This window comes from Muntiacus reevesi, chromosome 2 (genome assembly GCF_963930625.1).
Source record: "Muntiacus reevesi chromosome 2, mMunRee1.1, whole genome shotgun sequence".
Classification (NCBI taxonomy): domain Eukaryota; kingdom Metazoa; phylum Chordata; class Mammalia; order Artiodactyla; family Cervidae; genus Muntiacus; species Muntiacus reevesi.
Window position 1 is genome coordinate 211,228,187 of NC_089250.1, and position 12,961 is coordinate 211,241,147.

Here is a 12,961-nt window from a genome sequence, read left to right on the forward strand (position 1 = left end):
AGGCCAGCTGTGAAGGTCTATGAATGCCCCATCCCAGGCATGTCAGGCTGGCTCTCTGGAGCTGTCTGGAGCACCCACAGGATGTGGGGGCATCCAGGCCCCAGCTCAATAAGCCAGACCTGAAAAGTTCTGTGTCCCTTGGGGGAGATCATAGAATAAGAGGTAGACCCCGTCCCAAGTGGGCACTTCTCTTGTGAAGGGAACACCCATGCACGCCCATCCTTGGTCTCCTGTCCCCGACACTCCGAATGTGGGAAAGGTCACAGGCCCACAGGTCACACAGATCTCATCCTAATGCAGACAGATGGCTCCTCCCGCCCTGCCCACCAGCCCTGGGTCTGAGCAGAGTGTGGGACTGGACTCCGCACTCCAACCATCCCAGCCACCTTACCCCTGGTGGGGGGCAGCGGGTGCCGGCAGCCTGAACCAGCTTTTTTTTTCCATTTATTTCTTTCTATATATTTTTGTAGCTGCACTGGATCCTCATTGCTGCGCTCAGGCTTTCTCTAGTTGCGGCAAGTGGCTACTCTCTAGTTGCAGTGCACAGGCTTCTCATCGCAGTGGCTTCTCTTGTTGCGGAGCACAGGCTCTAGACAGCTTGGGTTTCAATAGTTGTGGCACATGGGTCTAGCCGCTCCACAGCATGTGGGATCTTCCCAGATCAGGGATCGAACCTGTGTCCCCTGTATTGGCAGATGGACCCTCAACCACTAGACCACCAGGGAGGACCCCTGGGATGGCTTTAGACGTATCTCACAACCCCAGTCCTGCCACTCTCTGGCCCTGTAACTCTGGGCAACTCAGCTGAGAGCTCCAAGCCTCAGTTTTGTCATCTTTAAGATGGACAGAAGAGCAGTTCTTTTCACTAGCTGGTTAACGAGAAAGAGACGTGAAAAGACACCTGCTGCTGGGCTGGCTTGTAACAAAGCAAGTGTCAAACGCCATCCCCGCCTAGATGTGATGTCTCTGGGGCTGGACCACAGTGTGAGGGATGCGAGAGGGGAGAGACCCTCTAAGGACCCACCAGTCCCAGTTGGGGGCAAGGGAAGAAGGACCTCAACAGTGGTTTGTGGTCTATCCCTTCACTCAGCTGCCCTTGAGTCTCTTCCAGGTCCCCGCGGCCAGTCTTTATTCCAGAGAGACACCCACGGCCTGGTCTGGCCTGCCCCCAACCTGAGGCTCAGAAGTGGACCCAGAAGGCCGGAGGGTCCTGTGAAAGCCCATCGTGGTCCCATCTGTCCCAGGATGACCCAGCTGCATTGGACCACCGAGGGCTGTTCCTGAGGCACAGCAAGGAACGTCACCAGCAGCATCTGGGGGCCTGGAGGCCTGAAATCCCCCCGCATCTTCCTCAGGCCCAGGATAGAGCCCCAACCCCTGGGGAAGCCCGAGTCTCGGTGCCCCATCTCCCTTCCAGCCCCGCTCCTGCCCTGGCCCACTCACAACCCTCCAAAGACCCCTCGAGCAGCTCTCCGTCCATTCTAGTCCTCAGAGACTTCAAGACTCAGAATCTCTGCCGGGATGCCCTACCCCTGACCTCCGCTGGGCGGCTTCCTGCTCATCAACTCAGATCTTCCCAACCAGTGTCACCTCCTGAGCAAGGATCCCCCCGCCCCTGCCTGATCTGAAGCAGCCGCTGGGGTTCCATCCCATCTGGCTGGGCCTCCCTGACCTCGGGCCCCACTCGGCTCCTGGTCCACCGGTGGGTCCCAGACTGCCATCCTGCGCTCCTGCCCTGACCACCTCTGGGCCACCTCCTGGTACGGGAGACCCCCTCCCACGGCCCCCTCCACCCCAGCCATCCTCTCCCTGTGTCACCACTCTGGGAACCGACGCAGGCTGGGGTGGGCTGGGGCATCGGTCCAGGCCCGGCCCTTGGCAGACCCTCTGCCCGGAGGCTGAGCTCATACTTTGGGAGGCTGCCACTGCCCTGATTCCCAGAACAACTGCCCCCTCCAACCACCTCCAGGCTCCAGCTTCTGCCAGACCCTCTCTCGGCGCCCCAGTGCCCACCCCCAGAGTCCCAGCGTCCTCTGGGGACAGGCACCTCCAGCACCTGGGAGAGCCGATGGCCCTTCCATGGTATGGGTGAGGGAGCCCAGCGGCCAACAGGAGTTGGGGGGGCGGGCGCTGTCCTCCCCTGCTGCTGCCCCCCATACCGGCTCTGCGAGGGACTCTTGTTATGGGACCTGGAGCTGTGCCCAAAACGACTCCCTTCCCCTCTCACAGGGTCCTTGCCCTGGCCAACTACTCCCTCCCCCAGCCCGGGGTCTGTGTCCCTCTGACCTGCAACGGCAGCAGGTGCCAGAGCAGGAAGGAGGACGGCACCCAGCGCAGCCGCCCCCTTTGGCCGCCAGCGTGTCGCTTGCCGGGGGACATGGCTCTTGATCGATCGGGCATGCATGGAGTGGTACCCCTCTCCCAAGAACAGCTCCCCTGCGGGGTTGGGGTCCAGGCAGTCAGACCACCCAGCCCTGACTCTCAGGGGCTCCCAGACCAGGGTGACCAGGAGGCAACCAGCAGGCCCCACAGTGTGGCCCGATCCCCTTCCCTCCAGGGACTATGATGATGGAGCCGTTCAAGACGACGGCAAAGATGGCTCTGCCGGAGCAGGGGGCACGTGCCACAGAAGGCAATGAGATGCCCAGCAGTCAGATGCAGGTTCGGGTACAGACCATGCCTTAACTGCCTGAAACAACACGTGCAATAGGAAAGAAGACCAGAAGGAAATAGAGGACGATGGGTTGGGGGGGTGTGATTAGGTTAAATGGAGGAGTAATGGGAGTTCCTTCTTTTATTACACAGATCTTTCCGTAATGAGATTATGGATGGATGAAAGGAAAAGAAATTACTCTCTAATGAGCCTTGTGCCTGCAGGCACTTCACGTTTATTAACTCAGTTGATTCCATGAGAGAAATGTTATTATCCCATTTGCGACTCTGAGAGGTCAAGTAACTCTTCCAAGGTCACACAGCAGGGGCAGAGCTAGGAGGGACGTGAGAGCTGGATCACAGCCAGAACTCAGGCCTGTCTAGATCAGAGTGGAGGCAAGGAAGAATGAATCTAGAAGGTGCTACGGACTCTTGTGACGAGGGAAGAGGGTCAGTGAGGGGCCTCACTTGAGCCCTTCTCCAATCAGTGTGTGTGTGTGTGTGTGCACGCGCAAGCACACTCAGTTGTGTCCGACTCTTTGCAACCCCATGACCTGCAATCCACCAGGCTCCTCCATCCGTGGAATTTTCCAGGCAAGAATACTGGAGTGGGCTGCCATTTCCTTCTCTAGAGGATTTTCCTGACTCAGGGATTGAACCCACATCTCTTGTGCCTCCTGCACTGGCAGGCGGGTTCTTTACCCGCTGAGCCATCAGGGAAGCCCTCTCCAATAGAGGGGCTACACAAATCCTGCCCACACTAGACTGAGCTCAGCCCCCCCTGATGCCTCTGCCCAAGCTCTTCCTCCAGACCCCATGTCACTCGCCTTCACATTTACATTCCTCCAGCCTCCAGGCTGAGCTCACTCACACTTCCTCCAGGAAGTCTTCCCTGCAGCCCACTCATGGTGGTCAGTCCTTTGACCTCTCACAGCCCTGGCAGTGAGTGCAAGCATCCTCACCTGGCTGACCACATGCCTCCTCACCCATCTCCCCAATCCCGTTCTTAACCCCTGCCACCCTCTCTCCAAGACTGAAGGATGCTTAGCAACACCCAGATGTTCTCTGCTATAATAACATCTTCTAACAGGTTCCATCACATTTAAACCCAGTCCCCCTGCCCTTCATCACCTACCTCTGCCGCCCTGCCCAACCTCATCTCATACTCCTCATTTCCCAATGCCTTCTATCATATTCCTTTTGATTGAAAACTTCCCAGCAGCTTCCCACCATTAGGATGGAAGTGAAGCTCCCTGTATAACCCCAACGTGTCCCCCGCAACCAGTCCACCCCTATGTCACCGGCACACTTCCCACTGGTCATATTGTAGCCACACTCACTTTTTTCCCCTCCCTTATACTCACCATGCTCCCTTCTGCCCCTGGGCCTTTGCACATGCTGTTCCCTCTGCGTGGAATGCCTTCCCCTCCTCATCTAGTAAACCATCACCCTCAGACAGCTCACACGTGCCCTCGTCAGGGAAGGTTTTCCTGACCTTCAGGACCATGGCAGGCCCTAGTTAGACGACCTCATGATACTCAGCACTCTGCCCCCCACCAGGCCGGCAGTCCCCTAAGGGCTGGGACCCCAGTTTTGCTCAAAACGAGAGCTCCAGCGGTTAGGACTGCATCCACAGAGCAGGCCCTTGATTTACATTTGTTGAATGAACAGGATATTCCACAACCATTTATAAATGATGGACATGGGAGATTTTTAGTGACATGAGAAGACCCACTAGATCATGTTAAAAGGAAAAAAGCAGATTTTCAGGTTGTATATGCAACATGATTGCAAACAGCTAAGAAAAAAGTGAAAAGATAAAAACCAAAATAATAATACCAGGTCGGCCAAAAAATCTCTTTGGGTTTTACTGTTATATCGTATGGAAAAACCCAAATGAACTCTCCGGCCAACCTAACACTTCCCTCTAGAGAGGATGACTGGCAATTTTACCCCTGCATCAAACTTTAACTAGTACACAGTGGACTATCTTACTTTTATCACCAGAAAAAGCCAACAGCTAACAGCTGTCCTCAAACCCATTTGCCTTCAGAGCTGGTGCCTCCAGCCAGAGCACCCAGCTTGACCTCTGCCCTGCGGGTACCCCGTGCCCACCCACAGGAGGTTACATTAGTAAAGCTCAAAGGGCATGGGTCTGCATGGCACACAAGGAAATGGGAAGGTGGAGACCATCTCAGACCCCAGAAGAGGAATGAGTGGGGGTAGGGAGGTGGGCAGAGGCTGCAGTGTGAATGGGGCTGTGTTTTCCAGGCTGAGTGATGTGGGCAAGGTGCCATGCTTCCCTGGGCCTCCACTGCCTCACCCCTGAGGGAAGTCAACAGCGGTACCTGCCTCCTGGAGCTGGAAAGGTGTCAAAAGGAACAATGCAGCTAGAGCACGTGTCCCTGCCCATCGCTAGTTAATTTTCAGAGGGATGTGGGCAGACATCAAGAAGAACTTCCGGGAGCCACTGACCTCCAGGCTGGTCAGGAAGTGGCTCAAGTCCCTTCAGCTCTTCCAGAAGAACCACTACCCACCACCCCCCTCCAGACCCTCAGCCCTCCACCCTTGGCCCCACGCACCTTCCTTAGAGCCGGTGGCCGCCACGGTGGTGGAGGCCGACGTTGACCCTGTGGACGTCCGACCCATGGGGCTTGAGTGCTTCCCCCCGCGGCCGGGGGGCTTCAGGCCGCTGGGCTTCTGCATGGCGGTGCCACTGGGTGGGCACGGAAGGTCCGTGCCGGTCACGTGCTCTCCACCATGGTCACTCACCTGTGGGCAGACAACAGGAGGAACCACGTCATATCACCAGACGACATCACACCCTTGGCCCCATGAAGCAGAGACCATGGTCGCCCCCATTTTCCAGATGGGGAAGTTGAGGTACAGAGAAGTGGTCATAGGTGTGGGCTGTGCATGAGCAGATGTTGTCAGGATTTGTGTCCTGGTCTGCCGGACTCTGGGTTTGGCTCACTCTCTCTGCCCAGGTCCTGGGCTCAGGAGGTGAGAATCAAGGGTGAGCTGTCTTGGGGGTCTGCAGCACTGGCTGTATTAATCCCAGACGCCCCAGAGCAGGACCACGTGGGTCATCACGACCACCAACAGCTTAATACGGTCTCACCACCAAAGCACAGGCCGGCAGGTTCTGACATGCAGGGTAACCCAGCGGGTTACCCCAGTGGACCCCAGACCCTCTAGGACTAGCCAACAGCTCACATCCTTCTCGATGTGGGCGGACAAAGCAACATCTAATTTAATCAACCAGCTTCACCACGCAGGCCACACGCCAGCTATTGAGTCCAGCACCCGCCCACCCCATCCCTAGTGCAGGGACACACCCACACAGAGAAGCTTATACTTGCCCCAAACTCACACCAGAATGGACTCAGCATGCCTTCTGCCCGCCCTCCCACCGTTACAGCTCCCTGCTTTTATGACTAAGCAGAGAAGGATGCGATACACACGGCATGCAGGGCACTAGGGTCTGACAAAGGGGACTCCTGAGAGGGGAAGTCCCCGTATCCATGGTGATCAGTCCAGGGTACCAGGTGACAGCAAGACGGGCCTGGCTGCAGGGGGGTTAGGGAGAAGCAGAAAGGACAGGCCCACCATCCCCTACCCCATCCCCACTTCCCTATGCGCACACCCTCTCTTGTACGGGGTGTCCGTGGAGCACTCACCACCCGCTGGGCCCTGTCCTGCACCCAGAGCCTCAGGCAGGATGTGCCCTCCGCCTGGGGGGCCCACTGTCCTGTGGGGAGAGGGGATACAGAACACCACAGATGGATAGAGGATCTGGGGAGAAAGCATCACCCCCCACCCCTGGGGCACCGTATCTCGTCCCACTCTCGGTCATAGAACACTATTCCTTTTTAGAGAACACTTTTCTCCATTCTTTTTTTTCCCCCAATTTTAAAATTTTATTATTTATTTTTTATTTTTGGCTGCACTGGGTCTTCATTACTGCACTTGAGCTTTTCTCTAGTTGTGGCGAGGGGGGCCTTCTCTCCAGTTGCAGTGTTCAGGCTTCTCTCGTCGTGGAGCACAGGCTCTAGGGCACACAGGCTCAGCAGTCGCGGCTCCCGGGCTCTAGGGCACAGACTCAGTAGTTGCGGCGCACAGGCTTCGCTGCTCCAAAGCATGTGGGATCTTCCCAGACCAGGGATCAAACCAATGTCCCTGCATTGCCAGGTGGATTCTTCACCACTGAGCCACCAGGGAGAGCACCTTCTCTCCATTCTTGATGCATATGATCTATGTGTGCACGCTAAGTCGTTTCAGTCGTGTCTGACTCTGTGCAACCCTATGGACTGCAGCCCGCCAGGCTCCTCTGTCCATGGGATTCTCCAGACAAGAATGCTGGAGTGGGCTGCCATGCCCTCCTCCAGGGAATCTTCCTGACCCAGGGATCGAACCTGCATCTCTCATGTCTCCTGCTTGGCAGGTTCTTTACCCCTAGTGCCACCTGGGAGGCCCCACATGACTTACGTGAGCTGACCCCAAATCCCCACACCTAGCGAGGACACACGACCCAGGCCTGGCCAGAGCCCCATGGTTAGCTGAAGGAAGGTGGTGTGGCCCAAGGAGCATCAGGGCCCGGACTCTGGCTGGACGCTTTGGGAAGAGGTGCCCTTCTTGTTCCGGGGCTGCCTGGGTGTGGGATGAAAGCCAGGAGCTGCAGGGTTGCCACACGGCAGAGCCTGCCAGGGAGCAGCATCAGCACAGAGAAAGCAGAGCTGAGTCCCAGGATTCAGAGGGCCTGGATCCAGCTGAACCTGAAGGTGGCCCCTTGAGCCCTTCATTCACATCAGCCAACAAATCCTCACACACACACAGGCATTGTTATATCTTTTTGCCTAATTCTCTTTGAGGGACACCTGCAACCGATTCCCAGGTGGCTCAGTGGTAAAGAATTTACCTGCCAATGCAAGAGATGTGGGTTCGATCCCTGGGTCTGGAAGATCTCCTGCAGGAGGGCATGGCAACCCACTCCAGTATTCTTGTCTGCGTGGACAGAGGAGCCTGGCAGGCTACAGTCCATGGGGTCGAAAAGAGTTAGATACGACTTAGTGACTGAGCACGCATGCACGTCACCCGCGAGCAAATAAGTTCTGACTAATACAGAAACCAACCCACAGTGCTCCCAGCAGGAATATACAAAAAGTGTCCCCAGAATGGCTCTCAGGCCAGCAAGATGAGCCAGCAACATTATTGCCCATCCTGGCACGCCCATGGGAAGAGTCAGCTCCTCACACAGAGCGGCTAGACATCAGAGCAGAGGAAAATGAACTCCCCTAAGTCACAGAATGGTGGCACCTACATGCCCAAGTGAGCTGATGGGAGCGAGGCATACCTGCCAGCCTTGACCTACACCCCCGCCCCCAGAATCCACCAAATCCAGCATCCTAACCACCTGACCAACTACATAATACCCCAGGAATTCTGGGGCCCGGGAGTCACTTGCTGTTAGGCATGGGTCAAGCTACAAATCATGTATCTAATAAATGTCATCTATCACCAACGTATAAAGAACACTTGGCCTTCCCTGGTGATCTAGTGGTTGAGGATCCGTCTGCCAATGCAGGGGACACCAGTTCGATCCCTAGTCCAAGAAGATTCCACCCACAACTAGTGAAGCCTGCGTGCCCTAGAGCCCGTGCTCTGCAACAAGAGAACCCACCGCAATGAGAGGCCCTCACACCGCAACTAGAGAAAAGCCCCATGTACAGCAACAGACCCAGTGCGACCAAAAATAATAAATGGATGGTTTTTAAAAAGAGAACACTTGACAACTTACTAATAAGACCTAATAAACAAAATGAACAAAAGATCTGAATACCCACTTCACCAATGAAGATGTGCAAACAGCAACAAGCAAGTGGAAAGATGAACAACATCATCAGTCATGAGGGTAAAACGTATCAAAACCACAACGCGATCCCACTTCGCACCGACTGGAGCGGTTAACATCGGAAAACCTGACAATATCAAGTACTGATGACGACATAGAATAAACAGAACAGATTGTTGGGAGAAATGGAAAACGGTGCAAACCCGCTGGAAAACAGCTTTTGACAGTTTCTTGAAAAGTTAATATACACCTACTATATGACCCAACTACCGAAGAGAAATAAAAACATATATCCATACAAACTTTTGTTTAAAAAAAAAAATTGTTCATAGTGACCTTATTCACAAAACACGGAAACACCCCAAACGTCCATCAACTGGTGAACACATTTATACGATAGTACACAGAGGTCCCTTGGCATCCTCAGGGGATTGGTTCAGGACCCTCTGCAGATACCCAAATGGGACAATGCTCAAGTCCCTCATATAAAATGATATTGTGCAGTCAGCCCTTCGTACCTGCAGATGCAGAACCCAACTATCCTTTTTTATTTTGGCCATGCCTTATGGCATGGCCACTGGGGCTTCCCTGTGGCTCAAATGGTAAAAAATCTGCCTGCAATGCAGAAGACCCAAGTTTGAGAAGGTCCCTTGGAGAAGGGAATGGCAACCCATTCCAGTCTTCTTGCCTGGAGAATTCCATGGACAAAGGAGCCTGGCGAGCTACAGTCCATGGGGTCGCAAAGAGTTGGACGTGACTGAGTGACTAACACTTTCACCTTCATGTGGCACGTGGAACCTTACTTTCCCAATCAGGGATTGAACACACACCCCCTGCATTGGAAGGCAGAGTCTTCCCCACTGGAACACCAGGGAAGTCCCCGACTACAGATATAAGCAACAATGTTGAATGAGCCTCCAAAAACACTATGCCAAGTGAAAGAAACCAGACACAAAAGACTACATATTGTTTGAAATCTGAAAACTACAGACACAGAAAGATCACCAGTTGCTAGGGGTTGAGCAGGGACTGACTTCAAACAGACACAAGAGAACATTCTGGGTGGTAGAAATATTCTAACATTGAACTGTGGTGATGGCTGCCCACCCATATGTTTATCCTAAAAGTCATCCAACTGTACACTTAAAATGGATAGATTTAATGGTAGGTATATTAGATCTCAACATTTTTTTTAAATCCACAAAAAATAAAATTCCTGAAGACTCCCCACAGAAGTTAGTGCAAATGGCCTTCCAGGCCCTCCTCGCACCCCACCATAGCCCTCCCTCAACCACTCCACTCCAGCCACACTCGCTCACGCTAAGCATGATCTGGCCTCAGGGCCTTTGCACATGCTGTTGCCTCTGCCTGGAGACATCCAGTGTGCTGCTCATCTCCTTCAAGCACCTGCTCCATGTCCTCTTGGAAGAGTACAACCCCTGCCCACCCCTCTCCTGATTTCTATTTCTCTACTGCCTGAGGACAGGACTTGAGTCTGTTTTGTTTCCTGGGGTATCCTTGGTCCTGATGTAGGCCTGGTGCTTGGTGAATCACTTGAATGGTTAATGACACTGGCTTATCAGTGATGAAAGGCCCGGGAGGCTCCCCTCACCTCCCCAGGGCCCAACCTTCAGGATTGAGTGGCTTGTAATGATCAGTCCAGCTGGTCGTCTGACACCGTGGCTTTTCAGGGAGCTGGTCCACTCACTAGCTTGCCTGCCCTCTGAGACAGGGACCAGGCATCAAAACTGTGTCTGGCATTCCAGCCTCCCCAGCCAGCCTCGCTGACGATGACCCTGCATTTCCTCACCTCTCACCTGACACTCCCTCACATCCCAGACTCTGCCTGTGCCTTTTTCTCCCACCTGCTTCACTTCACATATTCCAACCACATATGAGACACTTGGCCCAATGCCGCCTCCTCCAGGAAGTCCCCCAGGACCTTTGACCCACAGAGACTTCAGGATCACACACTGAGCCAAGAAGAGAGGATACTATTCTCTTATCTTCATCTGCCTCCCGAGAGCCCATGGGCCACCCCGTGGGGCCACAGTCTCCTCTCTGGAAACCCTAGCCTTAGCACAGTGCCAGGCAGAGAGCTCATGATTCAGAAACCCCACAGGACAGCACATTTGCTGTGGCTCAGAGGACAACAAATCTCCAGGGATACTGCTCTCAGGGGAGGCTTCTGGAGGCTCCCATAGTCGCCCTCCTGCACTCCCAGGCCCTGATGACCCGGGAGCATCCACTATGAGGAACCTACTGTGTGCCAGACTATACGCCCTGGTGAGGCAGTGGGCATCCTAGAGGTGAACATCGGATGGGCAGCAAAGTCCGAAGATGCACCCAAAGCCACAGACAGCTCAGCAGCTGGGCGGGAGTCAGACCCAGGTCTGGCCCCGCCTCCCGGCGCTGCCTGGACCAGGCCTGGAATAACATTTGTGAGACCCCTGGCCTCTGGGGAGAGCGCCCACGTGCCTCCCTGACAAAGGAGACCAGAGAAGCCGTCGGAAAGGAGCAGAACCCAGGGGGTGTAACCCAGTCCCCGGAGGGCTGGGGTCAGGGGAGGAGAGGCCAGCGGCCCACCCCCAGCCCCACCCCCGCCCCGGCGCGGCGAGGGGGAAATGGAACAGGAAGAGGGGGAGGCGGCCCCTTTATGACTCAGCCCCGCTCGTGGGATACAGGAAGCGAGGGGTTTCTTGGAAAAAGCTGGCACGTGGGGACACGCCGGCCTCTGACCACGCTGTGGCCGACGGGTGAGGCCTGGGAGGAGGTATTGCTTTCAGTCACTGAGTCCAAACTCCAGACCCATCACGAGTAGCTGTAGGGCCCTGGCCGGTGTGAGCCTCAGCGGCATCACCTGTAAAATGGGAGGGCACACGGCTGCCACGTGGGGAGCGCGGACGTGCGAGGCCGCGGAGGCAGCCCCACGAGGGTGCCTCTGTGCCCGGCACACAGGCTGTGCAGAAGGGGCGGCGTCTCTACCATCAGGTCTCTGTAATGTTCTCCGCAGGCTCGGAACGCACACACCGCCGCCTCCTGGGACCCGGGGCCACGACGGGGCGGGCATCGCAGAGGCGGGCGAGGGCGGGCGGCATTCAGACCAACAGGCCCCTTTTGTGCCGGCTTCAATCGCCATTGACCGAAGACAAACCGGGCTGCATTTCAGGGTTTCCATTTCAGCGGTCCCCGGGGGTGGCCGGCTGCAGTTTGCGGGGGAGGAGGAATGGGGCCCAAGAACTTTCTGCCAATCGGAGGCCCAGGGTGCGGCCCGGCAGATCGGGGAAAGGTGCCAAATAGAACAGTGGGAAAGCCCATGCCCTCGTGCCAGCGTCGCCCAGAGGGCGCGGGAGGCGGCACCAGGAAGTGGTCTCCCAGGACCAGATCTCAGCTCAGCCATCAGCTGCACCCTGGGCTCTCCTGCTGGAGGGCAACCCTCCCCCTCCGCCCAACAGAGGTGGCTGGTGGGGCAGGGGGGCTGCGCCTCCTCCCCACCCCACGGATCCCCCAGCGGCTGGGGTGCCCAAGCTCCCCCTGCTCTTCTGAGCCACGTGGCAGCCAGAGATGGACTCAGTGTGGCCCCCTGCCCACTCACCGCAAACATGCCGTGGGTGGGGTGGGGGAGGGGAGGAAGCGTGCTGTGACCGGGAGCACGCGGTGGGGGCTGGGGAAACTGCGGGGCACAGACCCCACCCTGCCAGGCCGACCAAGCAGCTGAGGATTTAGAGTGCTTAAAGTGGGGCGGGGGTGAGGGGTATCCAGAGACTGAAAGGGACACTTGGCTGGCGGGGGGTGGGGGTGGGGTGAGGGTCTCCCAGTGGTACCCGGACACTGGGATGCGGGCGGGGAGGGGATAAAGCGCCAGGGAAGACATCAAGCAAAGAATCCAACCGTTTGCATGGGCTTTTTTTTTTTTCCTTGGAAGGCACAAAGAAATCAGTTTTATTACGTCAAGTATGTATATACGATGCAGAGAATTTCTAATCAAATCCTTTAAAGTTTTTTGCTCTGTTTCATTTTTCTACACCTTTGAAGAATATTTTTAACTGTATTATTGGAGTATAACTGCTTTAGGACGTTGTGTTAGTTTGTGTTGTACAACAAAGTAAAGGATACATGTATCCTTCCCCTCTTGAATCTCCCACCCCCTGCCAATCCCACCCTCTAGATCAGCATAGAACAAGGGCTGTGCTCCCTGGGCTATACAGCAGCTTCCCACTAGCAATTTATTTTTATTTATTGATTTTAATTGGAGGACATGACTTTACAATATTGTGATGGTTTTTGCCACCCATCAATACGAACTGACCATAGGTATATGTGTCCCCTCCATCCTGAAGCCCCTTCCCCAGCTGTTTTACACTCGGCAGTGTACACATGTCAATGCCACTCCCCCAATCTGCCCCAGACTCCCCTGCCCCCCTTGGCCACACGGCCATTCTCCACGTCTGCGTTTCT

General features: G+C 55.4%; 1 protein-coding gene across 3 annotated transcripts in view; it reads right to left on the bottom strand.

Moving 5' to 3' along the window:
• CLIP2 (CAP-Gly domain containing linker protein 2) overlaps positions 1–12,961 on the bottom strand; it is a 107,000-nt gene that overhangs the window by 47,163 nt on the left and 46,876 nt on the right. For all 3 annotated transcript variants that reach the window (XM_065924809.1, XM_065924808.1, XM_065924810.1), the window contains exon 2: positions 5,235–5,424. In XM_065924809.1, coding sequence (XP_065780881.1) covers positions 5,235–5,358 — 124 coding nt within the window. In that variant the 5' untranslated portion in view covers positions 5,359–5,424. The remainder of the gene's footprint in view (positions 1–5,234; positions 5,425–12,961) is intronic.